General features: G+C 35.4%; 1 protein-coding gene across 1 annotated transcript in view; it reads right to left on the bottom strand.

Annotated features, from left to right (window-relative positions):
• Nucleotides 1-241: 241 nt before the first annotated feature.
• RAB18 (RAB18, member RAS oncogene family) overlaps nt 242-21,368 on the bottom strand; it is a 34,578-nt gene continuing 13,451 nt past the window's right edge. The window contains exons 3-7 of the mRNA XM_039254763.1: nt 12,562-12,623; nt 6,689-6,761; nt 6,164-6,282; nt 6,022-6,088; nt 242-2,222 (exon numbers count right to left, since the gene is read on the bottom strand). Of these exons, the coding sequence (XP_039110694.1) occupies nt 2,047-2,222; nt 6,022-6,088; nt 6,164-6,282; nt 6,689-6,761; nt 12,562-12,623 (497 nt within the window). The 3' untranslated portion in view covers nt 242-2,046. The remainder of the gene's footprint in view (nt 2,223-6,021; nt 6,089-6,163; nt 6,283-6,688; nt 6,762-12,561; nt 12,624-21,368) is intronic.

Below are 21,368 nucleotides of genomic sequence, written 5' to 3'. Positions count from 1 at the left end.
AGAGCCTGCTTGGGATTCTCTCTCTCCCTCTCTCAGCCCCTCCCCGCTCATGCTCACTCTCGCTCTCTAAATAAATCAACATTGGGGGCAAAAAATACCTCCACTATGAAACAATAAGCTTGCAAGAAAATAGTAAAGTGAGAGCCATATGATAGAATAGAATCTGAGTCACACTATATTCGGATGTTCCTCAGCCGATGAAAGTAACAGAAATGTAGAATACTTCCTGCACAAATGCATCTAGGGAAAGCAGGCTGTATTTATTTCAAAAACTATAAAAGGTTACAATATAAATCTTCAAACAAAATTAGTGTTTAAAAGTAATTGACTCATATGTATTCAAATTTTGACCAAATCAACAGGAGAATCTAATGCACAAAAAGATTATAAAGCTCGAGGAACAAAAAGCCACAAAGAATAAATGTCTTGTCAATACAGACAGTACATAAATATACAGATCTACAGCTTTAATGTAACACAAACAAATCCTTAAGTACGAGTTAGCTACCTTTCTCCAACAGTAAAGGAGTAAATGTTTTATATTTAGTAAATACATATATAATGTATATAACCTTTAATCACACGTAATATAGTCTAAGAAGTGTGAACCAAGTAGAACGTAAGGGTCTCTTATATGAAGGTGAACATTTTAGAAAGAACCCAACTTGAAGTAAATCCACTATCACAAGTATTGCAAAGGTGACCCAAAAAAAGTCTATCACTTTGCAACTCTGAACAAATTAGTATTTCTACCCAGAAATTAGTATCAGAAATCTTACTGAGGGATATTATGATAACCTGCCTGAAAGGACAAATAACTTATTTGGGGGTTTAAAATAGCAGATATCAATGTAAATTAAATAACAGATGAGAGAAAAAATATGCAATATATAATAGCAAGAGGTTAGAAAACTGAAGACTGTGGAAAAGATTTATTAGTCTGTACAAGTTGGTTTTGATAAACTATTGGCTACTTGTTACAGTAAATTACCAAGATTTTCATTGCAACAGTATTTTCCCACACACATCAAAATCTGGAAGCAATACGTCTTTCTCAAATGGTCATTTAGTGTTCTTTTTTTTCTCCCAACCCTCAACACACAGAAATAGGTTTCTGAATATCAACTAGCCATTTACGGAAGTCATAAGATACAGATGTTCATAAATATTACACGAGCTACAATTGAGGTACCTGAACAAACACCATCAACATTTATGGGGAAAAGTGTTGGTTTTAAAAGTGTTAAGTACTACATGAATTACATAAACATACTATCCTCATCCTCCTGAAGCCAAAATGAGGGAAAATCTTATTTCCATTCTGCCAAACACCACAGAACTAAAAAGGCTGCACAAAGGGTCAGAATCCAATGTACGTATCACAGAATTAAAACTCCAGTTAAGCAACTGAGCTACTCATTGAAGAAAATGTAAAAGTAAGACTAAACTTCTTAACATATCAATGCTATTTCAGAAGCATCATCAGAACAGAGATTTAATTATAAATCGGCCTGGACTGCGTCCTGTAAAGAGAATTTTGCTTAGTACTAAAAGAGAATCTGTCAGCAAATATCCTACAAAAGCTGTGGAATCATGCTCTGTGTTATTCCTGAAAGGAAAATTTGCCAGGTTTGATGATACCTGAATATCTCCCAGTAGTTCTAGGAGTTCTACATACCAATTAATTCAGTAATTGATAGGAGTATTTATGCAAAGAGGAGACCAAAAGTAGACCTTGTATCAACATATACTAGATAGGTGGATTTTTTTTATCACATGATAAATGTAAATCATAAAATCAAATGTACTTAAAAAAGCACACCTATTTTATGTTACATAAAAAACTGCAGACTGCAAATTGTGCATGCTTACCATAACATTTTACCTGGGAAAGCCGATGAGTGGGATTTCTTGCAAATATTTACTGCCATGATACAAAACAAATATGTGCAAACTGCAAGGTCCCTAAAAGAGCAGTTAAAGAGTTTATATACAGAAAGATGTCACTATCTGATCAAATATGCAAGAGATGGAGTTTCCCAGAGTTTATAACATAGAACAGTAACCACCACAGGCTCCTCCTCCAGGGCCTTCTTCCCTGTGCATCAGTTTGACTCCTTTATTCTGGTTCTCACTTTCCCACAGTCCAGGCGTCTGAATGATCTTTTCAACAAGTTCCTCAAAGGCACACTGAACACCATCACAGGTTTTTGCACTTGCCTCTGAAATCCAAGAAAAAATGTCATAGAATATTCTTTTCTGTTCATATTCCTAGGTTTTTCTGGGAAATTTATTATTTTATATTTATTATTATATATTTTATAATAATAAAATATCTTCTGGGAAAATATTATTATTATGATATCATTAATATCAGCCGCAATATATAGAGACAAATGAGCAACTTCTCCCTCCAGGTTTGATATTCATGAATTTCCCACCAACTCTCCAAGTTGAGCTATTTGAATTCTATCCACAACAACAGTAGTATATAAGCCCAAGATTTTGTGACAGCATTGTGCACTGTAAAACCTACTCATACAGTATGCCAAAGTTCCTCCTTAATTTTTCAGTTAGCTCTTAAAATCAGCCCCAAAGCAGATATTATTCCCATTTCAAAATAAGGAAATTTAGGCTCCAAGTTGAACAATCTGGTTGTTCTGTGCCTGTAACCAAGCAGCTACAGGCGGTTGGATAAATGACATACAAACATGGACGCTGGTCTCCTTCTACATTTATGCTCATGAAACTCATGTGCACATTTAGCCCCTCTCCCCTATCTTACTTTTCCCTAGTAATTACCTTTTTCACTGTCTGAGAAGACTCTCTTATTCCTTCATCATAAAATGCTTCTATCTCAGCTCATGACCTAACTTTATGTTAAAAAAAATAAAAACAACCTGACAGGAGCTACTGATCATCCCACTAAGGGGTTTACGAACCTGCCTGCATTTGTAACCTTACGCTCTGCCTTCAGTCTTGTAACGGTGCATGAAATGTAGGGACTGCCATCTAGGAGCACCCCCTTTTCTAGCTCCTCGGATCCCATCCTTTCTCGTTCACTGAAAAATCACGTACCCCCACTACTGGATCACATCAGTCAGCTAAAAAGCCTGCCAAAGTTACTGTCCACCTTACTGCTGCCCAAGCAACCAATCCCAGTGTCCTCCAGCCTACAAAGCCTTCCCGTAGCCACCCAGGTCTCTACTTCACAGCAAAACCGTCATCCAGAGTTATCTATATAATCCACTTTCTTAACTCACAGTTTTTCTTCAAACTACAGTCAACTCTTGAACAACACAAATTTGAACTGTATGCTCCACTTATACATGGATTTTATTTCATAAATACAGCACAGTACTGTAAAGGTATTTTCTCTTACAATTACCTTAGCAACATTTTTTCTCTAGCTTACTTGTTGTAAGAATCTGGTGTGTAACACACATAACATACAAACTATGTGTTAACTGACTGTTGACCAGTAAGGCTTCATTCAGGTCAACTGTAGGCTATTAGCAGGCTATTAGCAGGTCAGTTCAGGGGGAGTCAAAAGTTATATACAGAGTTACAACTGTGTGTGGGGGGGGTGGCACCCCTAACCCCACGCTGTTCAAGGGTCAACTGTACTCTATTTTGGCTTTTGTTATCACCATTCCATTGATACTTTTCTTTTAAAAAACACCAACACTCAATCTTATCAAATCCACTGTCCTCATCTTATTTGATATCTTGCCGAATTTGATACAGCTGATCACTTTCTTCCTTACTAAATACTTTGTTCACTTTTGACTTCGAGGACACTGAACACTGCTCACACTCCTCCTCTCAAGGGTACATCATTCACAGCCCATTTGCAGACACTTCCTCTTTCTGCTGACCTCTAACTGCTGGGAATATCCCAGGCTTCAAGTTTCAGCCGTTTCTATCCAGTTGTTCCTGTGATCACTACAATCCCATGACTTTATTCTTTTCTTAAGTTTTTAAATTTCTTAATTTATTTTGAGAGAGAGAGAGAGAGGGAGAGAGAGGGAGAGAGAGCACAAGCAGGGGAGGGGCAGAGAGAAAGGGAGACAGAATTCCCAAGGAGGTGAAGCACAATGCAGGGCTCAAACTCATAAGCTGTGAGATCATGACCTGAGATGAATTCAGGAGTCAGATGCTTAACTGACTGAGCCACCCAGGTGCTCCAATTCCATGACTTTAAACACCACCTACATGCCAATGACCAGCATGTCCACTAGTTATCTGAAAAATGGGCCATTCTTATGCTAAGCAGAATTCTTGATTCCCTATTCCCTGTCCCAAACCTGTTATCTCAGTCTTTCACACAGTTAATGGCAGCACAATCCACCTATTTGCTCATGCCAAAGACTCGGGAGTCATCCTTGACAGCTCTCTTTCCTTACCTTCTCCAGACCCCATCTATCAGCATAGCCTGCCACCTTTACCATCAAAATATCCCCTGGATCTGCCAACTTTTCACGACCCACAACTGCTCCCATATGTAAAGCCAACAGCATTACTCATCTGGGCCGCTGTGAGAGAATGAGTCTCTTGCTTCTACTTCTCATGGGACATTTTCTATACAAATACATCTTTTTAAAGAATATCAGATCACAGCACAACTCCCCTGCTTTCCACACTTGGAATAAAATCCATTTCCATACCATATCCCGTAATGCCCAACATGACCTCTTACATCTCATCTCCCTTTGCCACCATCCTTTCCCCCAACATATACTAGTCCTTCAGCCCACAAGCTTTCCTCCTGTCCCTTAAACACCTAAACCGGTTCCTACCTCAGGAAATATGAGCTGTTCTCTCAGCCTCAGATGTTCTCCCTCTAGGTCTTCATATGATGGATCGTGCTCAAATGGCACTATCTCAAAAATTTTTCCCTAATTTCTTCCCACCCCCATCATACTCCCTTCCCTTTACAATGTTTATCTCCTTCACAGTGCTGCTTACTTACTTAAGTCTGTTTCCTCTACTAGAATGTAAGCTTCATGAGGGCAGGGAGTTGTCCATTTTGTTTGTTATGTATGCATTCAATAAATGTTTATTGAACTAATAAATAAATCAAAATGAAGGACACCTAGCAAGTAAGCAGAAGTAGTATTCAATTCCTTTCTAAGTTTCCCTATTACCTTCCACTTATACGACCCTGCTTCTATCTATATATGATATTCTTTCATTTCCATTCCTAATTCCTAAAAGGTGCTAACACAGTGGAATAGTTAAATCAGTAATTCCTAAAGCTAGCTTCACACAGAATCAACTAGGGTGCCTTTATTAACGGTCTTTCAGGCCCAGTTTCAGATGTGTGACAAGGCCCAGGAAACCTAAAATGTTAAGATCTCCAACAGTGATATAGCCAATCCACTTTTCTAGACAAGGGCCAACAAACTTTTTCTGTAAAGGGCCAGATGTAAATATTTTAGGCTTTGAATGCCATATGGTTTCTGTTGTAACTACTGAACTCTGCCTCGAAGCACAAACAGAGCCAAGGACAGCATGTAGATGACTGGTAGGTATGGCTGTGTTCCAATACAAATGAGGGGCCAGATTTTGCCCATGCTGTAGTGTGTCAACCCCCATCTCTTCAAGCTTTTCAAATATTAATGTGCATACAAATCACACAAAAATCTTGTTAAAATGCGGATTCTGATTCAGAGAAGCTGGGCTGGGCCTGAAATGAAGCCTTTCTAACACACTCCCAGGTGATGCCACTGCCACCAACAGAAGAACCAGCAGGTACAACCATGGCACTGGGTGCCCGGCTTTACCAGATGCCGTTATACCCAGAGACAAACAATCTGTGTCCTAAGTGACTTCACATAATGTGATCCTATCTTTTTTACAGAAGGAAAAATGAACCTGGCTCTGTAGTTAGACTTTACAGCACAAGAAAATGATGAACTAAGTACATACATTTTACAGTTCATAAGGAGAAAAGTTTAGCAGAAACTTCATTTTAAAATTCTTCATTAATAATGAAAGGATAAACGTTCACACACCTACCTATAAATAACATGGAATGCTTTCGGGCAAATTTCAGGCCTTCATTTCTATCGACTTCACGATTTTCCTAAAATCAAAATGCAAAGATTAAGACAAGCTACTAAAATACAGTCAAAATGCCAAGTATCTGACTTCTTCTTACCTTATCAATTTTATTTCCAACTAGCATGTTTACTATGTCATTTCTCGTGCAGTATGTTTCCAATTCATTTAACCAATTATCCAATTTAACAAAGGTGTCTCTTCTTGTAACATCATAAACTGAAATAAAAAGGGTCACTTATTAAGCATTAAAATAAGAAGTAACAACATTATATTTCTGATATGGGACTAAGAGCAATATTACTATATTGCTGTAAGGGCATGTCTGTTTTTAAGTCTTCAATGTTTAACCATCATATAGTACCTACGGACCCAGATGGAAGAAACAAGTGTATTAAACAACAACAATAATACATATACATACACACACTTCAATTCTATTAACACACACTGAGAAAAATGAAATTGTATCCTGTGTGATAACTAAAAATTAATTTCAGCAAAATAACAGCTGTTCCCATTCATAACAATAAAAGAGGTTTATCCAAAAATCAAAAAACATTCAGATTCAAATCTGTGGCAAAATACCAAAACAACAATACTTTATCTTAAAGTAAAACCTTACCTAATATAACACCCTGTGCACCTCTGTAATAGCTGGGAGTTAATGTTCTGAACCTCTCTTGACCAGCAGTATCCTAAAAGTGACATCAATCATTATTAAATAAAACAAAATATAAATAATAGATCTTTAATGTATTAAGAGTAGAAAGTCAAATAGTATTATTAAAAATAATATCCATGCACAAGCTCATTTAAAACTTGAAATTTAAATAAGATGTATTCTCTTACTGACAAGTGTTACATAAAATAAAATTAATACTGACTCATCTCTAGAAAAATGCATCTTAGGAGAGAAGTTTGTTTTAAAGATTTTTAACGCACATGAGGGACGCCTGGGTGGCTCAGTCAGTTAAGCATCTGACTCCAGCTCAGGTCATGATCTTGCGGTCTGTGAGTTCAAGTCCTGTAACGGGCTCTGTGAAGACAGCTCAGAACCTGGAGCCTGCTTCAGATTCTGGGTCTCCCTCTCTCTCTGACCCTCCCTCACTCACCCTTTGTCTCTTTCTCAAATATAAAAACATAAAAAAAATGTTTAAAGAAAAATTTTTTATCACACATGAAACCCATTTCATTGAAAGCCATGGTTCTCTCCATTCTAGATGCACAATGAAATTTCCTGAAAAATGGAAAACACTGATGCCTGGGTCCAATCCCCAATGGTTCTGAAGTTTTTAAAATCTTCCCAGATGATTCTAACAGAGAATCAATTAAAAAGAGAATTATAGGAGTGTCTTATTTTAGGTAAGCAATTTTTAGGTTGAACTTTGAAAGTGTTTTCTATGTATCTTCTTTTAGGAAAATGCATAAAACCAAATCACTTGTTACCACTTCCAGTTATCAATGTCCTTACTTCCAAATTCTTACCACTACAGAAACTGCCCCCACCCCTGCCATGCTGAAGTGAAAAAGGTAACAAAATTAAACTTTCTAAACAGATAAACAAACCACTTATTATCATATGTTTCTGATGCATCTCAGGGGTGATAAACAAGATGTACACTAGCTAGTAATTTTAAGCTTCATGACGAAGGAGGTCTTGGCTGCTTAATCACCAGTTTAACCCCTGTGCCTAGAGCAATTCTTGCCACAGGAGAGTTGCTCAACTTTTGTTGGAAAAAAAAAAAAAAGAAAAAAAAAACAACTAATTAACAAGTCTACTTCTGGGCCTGGTTCCTTCGGTCTTCTTTCTACTATCCTTGGACTGTGGCTTCAAGGAACCTAAGATTATTCAAAACAGCAGCTGACAATGGCTCCCTCAGCCCACCACCTGCTTATTAAATAAAGTTTTATTGGAACCCAGCCAGGCCCATTTGTGTATGCACTGCCACATGCCTGCCTTAGATTGGACTAAATATTTACTATCTGGCCTTTAAGAAACAGTTTCCAGTCTGCTACTATAAAATAACCTGAAGAAAAGTGAAGACATATATCAAACATCAACTTAGCTGCCATTCCCATGGTTGTAAATTTGAGTTTAGCTATGGGGCAAGCAGGAGCTCCTTCAGATATAAAACATGTTAATAACCTCTAAGAGGTTTATAAGATTGGAGAGGAATTTTAAACCAGCAGTGACAGGCTCTAGCAATTGTTTTCTTTGCCTGGTCAAAATACAGACTGCTTTAAGACAAGAGCAATAGCTAGAGTGTATGAGTAATTTATAGCCCCAGAAGAGACACTTAAGAGGAAAATAACTTTCAAAGTAAACCACTTTACACCTCCACTACTCTGCCCCAGCAGATGAGCTTACATAAACGTACAATGTTCTTACCTCTAAATTCTTACCACTACAGAAACTGCCCCCACCGCTGCCATGTTTAAGTGAAAAAGGTAACAAAATTAAACTTTCTAAACAGATAAATTTGAGCTAAAAATGATCTCTTTACAGAAACTCCCTTTGCTTCAAAGTTTCTTACAAAACTTCTCTGATATTTAAAATTATTCAACCTGCAGATTGACTCAACTTTTCAAAACAAAAATATAAACGTAATAAAATAATAAAAAAATAAATAATTCATAATAAAAAAATAATATAAAGATTACAGTGAAGTGTACTTGCTATCTAAAGCAGATTATAATTTGGATAATTTGATATAGGTTAGGGCAAGGACCAAGCAAGAAATATTTTAGTCCCAAGACTTTTTGTTATTCGAGAAAAATTTTATTTGCATAACAAAACCATATGCACACTGCAATAAATTAATTTCCAGAACTAGTAGAAAGTTTTGTTCCCCTTGGTCTTCACTGAAATCAAGTTCAATAACTGCCTTAATGAAACACAACATAAAAATCAGAACTGCAAAAGCAAAAAAAAAAAAAAAGTTTTGATGTTAAAATACTGCACATGATTTTGATACTTGTACACAAATATTTAAGTTAGTCCAAATGTTTAGAGTCTTAATTTTTTTAGATTCAATTCTAAAAATAGCTAAGTAGGTATGATAATTTGGGCAATACCCCTGTGCCATAGTGTTGGATCAGGAGTTATAACAACTATAGAATGTATATACTTAAATAGTCAGAAATTAAGGTTTTTGCTTGTGTTTGTTTTCAAAAGAGGAATCTGCAAGAACTGTAATAACATCTTTTTAAGATGAGAAAAGCAGAGCTTATTATCTGTGGTTTTCTTCTCTGATGTGAGAGAAGACAGATTATTAAAGATAGAAATGGATAAATAAAGAGTTAGGAAGGATCTGGAAAAGCTAAGTATTAGAATAGGGGAGTGGCAGCAAGAGCAGGATAGAAAGAAAATAGCATTAGAGGTGCCAAGTAGGCCATGAAGTGTGTGTGGCACTTTCAGGAGCAGGGAGGACAGGGCTAATCCCGGGAGGGCCATCCAAGTGGGAGGGGAACTGATTTTATGTATATAAATAAAACAACAGATGAATTAGAGCAAACAACGGATTCGTGTATTTCTTTTAATGAGTGAGTAGGCCTTCCTAAATATAACACGGCACTCAGGTTCCTGAAGAAAAATAATTGGCCCAGCAAGAACATCTCTCCCCTCATCGCCCACACCACCCACACACAATCATCCTAAACAAGACCTGAAGGTAAATTACAAACTGGAAAAAAATATTTGTAACATGACAGAGTTAGTACTACACAAACACACATAAGAACATTAATATTTATTCATCTTAAATAAGATTTAAAGACAAATGACAGAGTGAAAAAATGTGACATGTTTGTTAGTATAAATACTTTTAAAACTTGAGTTTGCCAACTTTGGATTTATTTTTTAATACTAATGTCCAGTCTTTACTTACTGGCTACATTTTTATTCTATAAGGATTTTAATCATGAAAAAGATGAATGCTAATATAAAATGGGCAATAGTATATAAAAAGACAATTCGTTAAAAATGCAATCAATAAATATGTAAGAAAAAACCTCACTAATCAATACAAATGCAAATATAAATGAAAATTACTACTCAGAGAGGCAAAAACAAGAAACATTGGCAACATATAGTACAGAAGACCTTTTTCATATATATCAGTGTTAAATATCTACATTCATTGGGCCAATAATTCTACTTCCAGGTATATATTCAAAGTAACTAGAAAAGTACAAATAGATATATACTTTAGGAGGCTCATCAGAGCACTGCTGCACTGCTAATCTTTGGTGAAAAATGATTAACAATGTAAACATTTTTCACTAAGGGCTGACTAAATTAAGGTACAGCCATAAAATGAAAGACAGGTGGCCATTTAAACTAATGTACCTCTATACTCACTGACACAAAAAATTGTACATAGAGGTGGGGATTAAGAAGCCAAATAGGCAAAAAAAAAACCCAAAAAAAACCCATAAGAGATAATCCTTTCTTTTGGAAAACTACATATATATATGTGTAACAGTATATATGTGCCTAGATATCTTAAAGGACGTTCACTAGAATGTTGACATTGACTAAAGATTAATTTCCTTCTCTATTTACTTATTATTTCAATTACCCTTTTTAGAATAAGCCTGCATTATAAGCCTTTTTTTTAAATGTTTGTTTACTTTGAGAGCGAGAGCGCACTCTAGTGGGGGAAGGGCAGAGAGAGAGAGAGAGAGAGAGAGAGAAAGAAAGAAAGAGAGAGAGAGAGAGAGAGAGAATCCCAAACAGGCTCCACGCGCAACACAAAACCTGACACAGGGCTGGATCCCACAACTGTGAGATCATGACCGAAGCCAAAATCAAGAGTCAGACACTCAACCAACTGAGCCACACAGATTCCCTAAGCCTGTATAATCTTTACAGTGAGGTAGTCTCTCTTATTTAACAAATATCTACGATAAAGATGTCTCCTCAATAATAACTGCCAATCTTTTTATTACACAAAAACTAAAAAGTAAATTAAAAATAAACAAAAAGTTTTCTGCATTGGGGTGCCTGGGTGGCTCAGTCAGTTAAACGTCCAACTCTTGATTTTGGCTCAGGTCATGATCTCATGGTCATGAGACTGAGGCCTGCACAGATTCCCCACTGGGCATTGAGCCTGCTTGAGATTCTTGCTCTCTGCCCCTCCCCCACTTTCACGTGCACCCATGCACCGGCTTGTGCACTCTCTCTCTCTCTCAAAAACTAAACTGAAAAACTTCTTGCATAAAGAAAGATCTCATGGAAACCATGAAGCCTTAGATCCTACTCTAATATGCATGTCTCACAAAGCAGTAGCAAGGGCAGAAAGAAGCCACTTCTGTACAGAAAGAAGTCAGCATTCTTAATTAAACTGTTCAATATATTTTACTCTAGACTAGTCCAACATTTGCCAAATTGTTTTCTGTTAGATATTACTATTCTGATTGATACCATAATTATATTTCAGGGAGAGGAGTAAATAGGCTATCAATCATGTAAAGTATTCTATGTTAGAAAAAATTTAACAGAAAAACATGAGACACACAGAGTTAGCTGTTATTTAGGATAAAATGTGTATTAGAAATAATATGCCATTCAGAGAATCAGATCCTACAATGCATGAAAATTTGTTGTTTCAGTTTGTAGTTGATGCCCATTTACTATTTAATCACCATGTTGGAGTACACCTCATGTGAAGACTGCTCAACAGTTCTAATGTCATCACGTGTAATAAAAATGGATTTCTATATTTATCATAATATATGTGGGAATCAGATACATAAGAGTATAGTTTTACAAATTATACACATAATATGTTTAATATATTAAATATATATTAGCAATCACTTAGATAAACACATACGTAGGTAGGTAGGTAGGTGGATAGGAGAGGGAAAGATGGGCAGACATAGACACTGAGCATCTTGATGTTTTTGACAGTTAATTCAACTTTATTTGGTCAGCACTATCACGAAAAGATCTAGTTAGGAAAGCAATAGGTATTAGAATGTTTATATTCATGGACAGATAAAAAGAAGCCAGTAAGTAAAACAAAGACTAGGAATCAGTATTAAAAAGTGAATCCAAAGTCGGAAAGCTCAAATTTTATAAATATTTATACTAACAAACATGAAAAATATTTTTTCCTAAGTATCACTTCATCTCTTTCTGCCAAATAATTGCCTCAGTGTTAGCTGAGTCTATATTGTTTTCTTAAAACTTTAAAGAAACACATTCAATAACAATAATTATCTCTGGCAGACAACATGATTTTTCTATACTTTATCCTGCTTTTAAATAGTAAGGGATTATATATTTTAAATTTTTAAGTAAAACAAGTCTCTATCTCATATCCAATTTTAAGACATACTATGTATTGTTTATCCCTTAATCAACATCAAATTTCACAAAAGATAATTAACATAAATTGTTCATTTAACCTCTAAAACTCTACACACATCAATGTCTGCTTTTTTAAAAAGTACAAGTTGAATACTTAAAAACATTTTTAAAACTCTTACCCAAATTGCAAGTTTAGCCTTATTTCCATCCACTGAAATTGTTTTCACCTTAAAGTCAACACCTTGAAAAAAATGAAAATATTAATAAGAATCCCAGTAAAATAATACTTTTAAAACCAACTACCAAGAAAACCAGAAAACTGAAAACTCTTAATTCTTAGATTTAAGGATGTGAAAAATTTTTTAAAAGTATCACTCAAGGTCAGCAGCTTAGGATTTAATCAGGATAAATGAAAACGAAATGCTAAATGCTTGCAGAATTCAAACACTCACCTACTTGTACTTGCTTGAGAAAAATTAAAATTTTAATGAAAAAATAAAATTCAATGCAATGTGGTGATTAACGATGTATATTAAAAGCCAAGTGCTGGAATTCATGGTACTAATGTAGAGAAGACTATACCTAGGGCTGACTCTGAATCAGGGCAATTTTCTAAGGGGCTCCGAAAGCATCTACACTGCATTATCAAGAGTGTTATCCACAGCTAGCCAATCCCCTAACTCAGATTCTGACTGTGGTGCCTTGGTAAAAGCATAATAAAAGGTCCCCTTATTCCTGGTCTTAGGAGTTCTTTGTTTTTATTCTAAAAAACAGTATTTATTCTATGTAACTTTATCGATGATCACTTGCTACTGCACAACTGCAAAAGGAGAGTTTACACATAAAAACATCTGGCCCAATCCGCTAAGAATCTTCCTAAGTCAAAGAGGAGTGCTCAAAGTGCTATGACAATCTTCTGTAAGTACTAATTTACGTAAAGAGAAGAGCTCCATAAGAAGACACATAAGGATTTACTACAGCAGCCACCCCCCAAAAACCTCTCCCTTTCTAGGAAAAGGAGCTGACACATACCATCTGGCTTAAATGAACAGTAACTGCCCACGTATCTTTAAAGAGTATCAAAATTAATGTGTAGTCTACCCCACTGGCCAGAGGGAAAGCATTAGCTCAAGAAACTTGGAAAGAAACTTTCAAAAGATGCTATTAGCTTGTCACAATTAATTCAGAACAGCACAACTACGATGAATAGCACCCTCATATACTACTTACTAGAACACCTGTCACCAATATAGAGCTATATTAGTAATTCCTGGATGATTTCTGGTGATCCACTACAAACACAAATTAAATAATAAAAATCCCTTCAAAATGTGCATTATACCAGCTCTTTCTGGAAGAAGAAAACATAAGTGAATATGAAGACATCCAAAATGAAACATGGAGAGAAGACAATTCAAAGAAAATGAGAAGGCATCAGTGTTCTGTGAAACAATTTCAATATGCACGTGACTAGAGTGGACAAATAAGAAAGGAGAAAGTCAAAAGATAGATCTGAAAAAATAATGACCCTAAGTTTTTCACAATTAATAAAAAGTATAAACCCACAGATCAAAAAAAGCCCAATGAACCCCAACCACAGAAATATGATGAAAATTGGTACTAAGGGACATCATAACAAACTGCTCAAATGAAAATTAGAAAGCAATTCAAACTAACATTTTGAGGGAAAAGAAATACATGTATCAAAATGTGTGGGATGTCACCAAAGGCATACTTACAGGAAAATTTATTAGCACTAAATTACTATATGAGAAAGGAAAAAATTATTTCACATGAGTGACCTCAGCTTCCAAATTAAGGCAATTTAAAAATCAAATAAAATAGAAAATAAGCAGAAGAATGGAAATAATAAAGTTCAAATCAGAAACTGATAAAATCAAACCTGAAAAAAAATTTTTTTTTAAATAAATGTAACAAGGGGTGCCTGGGTGGCTCAGTTAAGCATCTGACTTTGGCTCAGGTCATGAACTCAGTTTATCAGTTCAAGCTCCACATAGGACTCTGTGCTGACGGCTCCGCCTGCTTGGGATGCTGTGTCTTCCTCTCTCTCTCTCTGCCCCTCCCCTGCTCTTTTGGGCGCGCGCGCGTGCTCTCGCGCTCTCTCTCTCTCTCAAAAATAAATTAAGATTTTAAATCAATGAAACCAAAAGCTGTTTTTATAAGGAAAAAATCAATAAAGTCTAGGCCAAAATGATCAGGAGAAACAAAGACAAAAATTACCATTGAAAAGAATGAGATTTCATCACTACAGGTTGTACCAAGGTCAATAGGATACTGAAGGAATGTTATAAACAAGCTTATGTCAATAAACCTGACAATTCAGATGAAATGTCAATTTCCTTGAAAGACTAAAAACTACCAGAATCGACTCAAAAAGAAATAGATCGTAAACAAAACACCTAAAAATATCACTATAAAAAATCAACTAAACCCAAAAGAAGGCAGTAATGGGAGGAAATAAGGGACAAAATATAAGACACATAGAAAACAAATGGCAAAATGTCAGTAGTAAATCCCTCCTTATTGGTAATTATGTTAAAGGAAGAGATTATCAAAATGTATATATACAAATATAATATCTAAATACATGGTAAGATCCAACTATATGCTGTCTACAAGAGACTCACTTTCAAGCTAGAGACACATATAAGTTGAAAGTAAAAGGAAAGAAAATGATATTGCATGCAAACAGAAACCAAGAAAGGAGTGGCTTTACTTTAATAACATCAGGCAACAAAGACTTTAAGTCAAAACTATTACAAAAGACAAAAGACAAAATATATTGATGAAAAGGTCAATTCCTCAAGATGTAACAATTATAAATATATGCATCAAAGAAAAGATCCCAATACATATAAAGCAAGCATTCACATAATTGAAGGAAGAAATACAGCAGTAGTTGGAGGGCTTTTTTTTAAATGTTTTAATGTAATTTATTTTTGAAAGAGACAGAGCATGAGTTGGGGAGGGTCAGAGAGGGAGGGAGACAAAGAATCTGAAGCAGGCTCCAGAGTCTGAGCTGTCAGCACAAAGCCCACACGGGGCTCAAACCCACAAACTGCGAGATCATGACCTGAGCCAAACTCTTCCGCTTAACTGACTGAGCCACTCAGGCACCCTTACTTGGAGATTTTAATACACCACTTTCAATAATGGATACAACAATCAGATAGATGACCAATCGGAAGTAGAGCATTTGAAACACAATTCATGGGGCGCCTGGATGGCTTAGTTGGTTAAGCCTCTGATCAAACCTCTGACCTCCCCTCAGGTCATGATCTGAAGGTTCACAGGTTCGAGCCCCGCGTCATGCTCTGTGCTGACAGCTAGCTCAGAGTCTGGAGCCTGTTTCGGATTCTGTGTCTCCCCCTCTCTCTGACCCTCCTCTGCTCACGCTGTCTCTCTCTCTCTCTGAAATAAAACATTAAAAAAATTTTTTTAAAGATAAGAATAAAAAAAATAAAAGAAAGACAATACAAACCAGTAAGAACCAAGAGAACATTCTACCCAACAACATTAGAAGAAACAGTTTTGGGGGTGTGTGGGTGGTTCACTCAGTTAAGAGTCTAATTCTTGATTTCAACTCAGGTCATGATCTCACGGTTTGTGAGATCAAACTCCACGTCGGGCTCTCTGCTGACAGTACAGAGTTTGTTTGGGATTCTCTCTCTCCTCTCTCTACCCCTCCCCTACTCTTATCTCTCTCTCTCTCAAAATAAATAAATATTTAAAAAAATAAAAGAATAAACAACTTTCTCAAGTACACATGAAACACCATCCAGGACAGACTATATATCTACAAGTATTATTAATACATTGTAAAAGACTAAAATCGTATAAAGTATTTTTATCACAATGGAAACTAGAAATTAGTAATAGAAAGAAAACTAGAAAATTCACACACATACACAAATTAAATAACACCCTTTAAACAACAACCAAAAGATCAAAGAAGAAATCATAAAGAAAATTATAGAATACCTTTATACAAATGAAAATACAATACACCAAAACTTATGATATGTAGCAAAAGCAGCACTAAGAGGGAAATTTATAGCTATAAACACATACATTATAAAAAAAGAATTCTCTCAAATCAATAACCTAATTTTTATACCTTGAACAACTAGAAAAGAAGAGTAAACCACAGAAAGAAGGAAACAATGAAGATCAGGACCAAGATAAATGATACGGGAAATTGATATACAAGAGAGAAAAATCAATGACCAAGTGTTGGTTTTTTTAAAAAAGATCAACAAAACAGAGAAGCTTTTAATTAGACTCACTAAGAAAAAACAAAAGATTCCAATTACACAACTCAGATATGAAAGTGGAGACATTACTACTACTTTTACAGGGGAAAAAAGGCTACTAAAAGAATACTATGTACAATTATATACCACAAATTAGATACAACCTAGATGAAATGAACAAATTCCAGAAAACACACAACTGACAAAACTGACTTGTAAAGAAAATCTGAAGAGACCCATAACTAATGGAGATAGAATCAGTAATCAAAAACTTTCCAACAACAACAACAAAGGCCAGGACCAGATGGCTTCACTGATAAATTCCACAAAACATGTAAAGAGTTAATACCAATTCTCCTCACTTTTCCAAAAACTGAAGAGAAAGGAACACTTCCAAACTCCTTCCATGAGGCTAGCATTATTCTGATACCAAAGCCAGACAAAGATGCTGCAAGTAAAGAAAACTACAGACCAGTATCCCAGAGGAATACTGACTGATGCAGAAATTCTCAGCACAATACTAGCAAACTCACCAGGATAAAGTGAGTTTTATTTCCATAATACAAGATTGGTAGACTATAAGTAAATCAAAGTAATATATCCCATTAACAAAATGAAGGGGGAAAAACACATGATCATCTCAATTTGTGACAAAAAAGGATTTTTACAAAACTTAACATCCTTTTACGATAAAAGCACTAACAAACTAGAAACAGAAGAAAATTTCCCTAACATGACAGAGGCCATATAAAACTCATAGGTGTGGCGCCAGGGTGGCTCAATCAGTTAAGTGTCTAACTTCAGCTCAAGTCATGACATTGAGGTTTGTGAGTTTGTGTTCCACATCAGGCTCTATGATGATTGTGTAGAGTCAGCTTGAGATATTCTCTCTCTACCCCCACCTCGCCCCACTGGTGCGTGCACTCTCTCTCTCCAAATAAATAAATAAACTTTAAAAAAATTCACAGCTAACATTATACTCATGGGTGAAAGACTGAAAGCTTTTCCACTCAGATCAGAGCAAGACAAGGACACCTACTCCCACCACTTCTATTCTACACAGTTTTGGAAGTCCTAGCCAGAGTAATTAGGCAAGAAAAGGAAAAAAAAGGCACCCATATTGGAAGAAATAAAATTACTTGTTCACAGATGACATGATCTTACATGTAGAAAATCCTAATCCTCTACACACATAAGAAACAAAAAAATCTGTTAGAATAAATGAATTCAGCAAGGTTGCAGGATACAAAATCAACATGCAAAAATTAGTTGCATTTCTATATACTAGCAATGAGGAATCAAAAAAAAATTTTTAAACCATTCCATTTACAATAGCATCAAAAAGAAAATACTTAGGAATAAATTTAACCAAAGAGTTTGAAGACTTATACACTGAAAACTACAACACACTACTGGAAGAAATTAAAGACATGAATAAGTAGTGGAATGTAAAATGGTACAGTCACTGTGAAAAACAATCTGATTGTTTCCTCCTAAAGCTAAAAACAGAATTACCATATCATGCAGCACTTCCACTGTTAGGTATAGACCCAAAAGAACTAAGTTCCTGACAGGAGGAACTCAGATACTTGCACAACGATATTTACAGCAGTATTATTCACAACAGAAGGCTGAAGCAACTCCAGTGTCCAGGAACAGATTAACAGATCAACAAAATGTGGTTTATACATACCATGGAACATTATTCAGTCATAAAATGGAATGAAATGCTTATATATACTACAAAATGGATTAACTTTACACACATTATGCGATGTGAAATAAGCTACTCACAAAACGGCAGATATTGTATGATTCTACTGACATGAGGGGCTTAGAATAGGCAAATTCATAAAGACAGAAGGTAGAATAAAGGTTACCTACCACAGACTGAGGGGGAAGTAGAGAGCTATTGTTTAACTGGTAAAGAGTTCCTAGTGTTTGAAGTGATGAAAAAGTTCAGAAAATGGATAGTTGTGATGGTTGCAAATACAAATATACTTAATGCCACTGAACTGTAAACTTAAAAATGGTTAAAAATCGTTAATTTTGTGCTATGTATGTAGTTTACCACAATGAAAAATAAATAGATAACTTGAAGTGCCCTGAATCTATTAAAGAAGTCGAATCTATAGTTTAAAAACCTTTCCACGAAAAAAATACCAGGGCCAGAGTAAATTCTACTGAACATTCAAATAATCCATTCTAAACAAACTCCTCCAGGAATCTGAAGAAGAGTGAATACTTTCTTAGTCCCTCCATGAGTTGTGCCTTAGCCTGATAACAAAACCAAAGACATTAAAATTTAAAAACTATAGGGGCACCTGGGTGGCTCAAGTAGGTTGAGTGTCCAACTCTTGATTTCGACTCAGCTCAGGATCCCAGGGTCATGGGACAGAATCCCATGTTGGGCTCTGTGCTGAGCATGGAGCCTGCTTAAGATTCTCTCTCCCACTGCCCCTTTCCTCCACTCATGCATTCTCTCTCTCTCTCTCTCAAATAAAAATATATGACATATATGTAATTAAAAACTATCAATTACTATCCCTCATGACTACAGATGAAAATCCTAAATAAAACTTTATCATAATACAAATATGTCTAAAAGGACAACACATCACAAAACCAAGTGGGTTATTTTAGGAATAAAAGGTTAATTTAACACTGAAAAAAGCAATGTGGACTTTACTACATTAAACTAAAAAAAGAAACTTCATATGATTTTCTCAACAATTGCAGAAAATATACTTAACAAAATTCAACATGCATTCCTGATAAAACCTCTCAGCAGACTAGAAAGAGAAGGGAAATCTCTCTACCTGATAGAGGGCATCTATGAAAAAATACACCTAACATCTCACTTAATAGTAAAAGACTTAATGTTTTCCTCTTTATATCAGGAATAAAAGGATATCAGCCCTCATCACTTCTTTCAACTTTTATTTTTTAAGCCAGAACAATAAGACAAAAATAAGTCATCCAGATGGGAAAGATAAAAAAGTAAAAATTCAACTGAAGATATGGAATTAAAAAAAAAGATGTTCCTAGAACTAATTAGCAAGTGTAGCAAGGTTGGAGGATACAAACTAAACATTTTAAAAATGTATTTCTATATATTAGCAATTAACAAAGGATGTTTTTTAACTTCAATTTTAATGCCATTTTCAAATAAGTCTATTAAATTTTTAGAGCTAAACCTGACAAAAGATGTAAAAAACATGTAACCACTCTGAAATTTTAAAACGCCTAAATGAACAGAGACATATAACTTGTTCTGTGATCATAAGACTCAATATTGTTAAAAGGTTAATTCTCCCCAAATTGATCTATATAGATTCAATGCCAATCCCTACAAAAATCCTGGCAAGCTTTTGTTTTTAAATCAACTAACTAAGTCTAAAATTCACTGGGAAATGCAAAGAAACTAAAATAACCAAAATAATTTTTAAAAACATACAAAATTGGCAGACCAACAATATATGACTTCTAAACCTATTGTACAGCTATAAAAATCAACAGTAAGGCACTGATATAAAGACAGATTAATGAGCCAGAATAGGATCCAGAAATAGACTTACACATATATAAACAACTGATCTTTTTACAAAGATGCAAAAGCTATGCAGTACAGAAAGGACAGTCTTTTCAACAAATGGTTTTAGAACATGTATGAGAGAGGGGAGGGGAGGGGAGGGGAAAGAAGAGAGGAGGGAAGAGGAGAGGAGGAAAAATAACTTTGATTCATATATGCTTTATAGTGTACCCAAAAATTAAATCAAAATGAATCACAGACCTAATGTAACACATAAAACTATAAAACATCTAGAGTAAAACATAGGGAGAAAATCATTCCAAGACTCTGTTAAGCAAAAGATACAACACTGAAGCCATAATTTTTTTGTGGGGGTGGGGGGGTGGGGGGTGGCGCACAAGTACGCATACATGGGGCAGAGAGAGAAGGAGAATGAATCTAAAGCAGGCTTCATGCCCCGCACAGAGCCAAACACAGGGCTCGAACTCATGGGGCTCGATCTCATGACCATGGGATCATGACCTGAGCCAAAATCAAGAGTGGGACATTTAACTGACTGAGCCACCCAGGCATCCCTGAAACCACCATTGATGATAAAAAGTTGATAAACTGAATCTGATCAAAATAACAAATTTCTGCTTTTAGAATTCTGTTAAGAGAATGACAAGAGGAGCCACAGACCAAGAAAATATCTGCAAAGCATGTATCATGTAATAAGGGGCTTACATGCAGAATAAAGAACTCTTAAAACAACTATAAGAAAAAAATTAAAAATGAACAAAAGACTTATACACACACACTCAAAATACAGATAGACAGCAAGTATGAACTTTAAAGATACCCAACATCATTCATCATTAGACAATGTAAATTAATGACATCATTAGACAATCTAATTAATGAGATTACTAAGCCACACATATTAGAATGGCTAAAATTTTAAAAGCTGTTTGTGCTAAGTATAACAGGGGAGGACGCAGAGAACAGGAACCTTCATATACTACTAGTGGGAATATATAATGATACAATCACTTTATTAAAAAATGGATGAGAGTTAAACATGTATTTACCATATGATCCAGCAATCCTATTACTGGGTACTTACTCTAAAGAAATAAAAATTAATATTCACATAAAATCCTGTATTGAATGTTTACAGTAGGTCTATTCATAACCACCC

The sequence above is a fragment of the Hyaena hyaena genome, unplaced genomic scaffold (assembly GCF_003009895.1).
Source record: "Hyaena hyaena isolate Hyena2069 unplaced genomic scaffold, ASM300989v1 scaffold_498, whole genome shotgun sequence".
Classification (NCBI taxonomy): Eukaryota; Metazoa; Chordata; class Mammalia; order Carnivora; family Hyaenidae; genus Hyaena; species Hyaena hyaena.
This window is presented reverse-complemented; position numbering and strand designations above follow the sequence as displayed.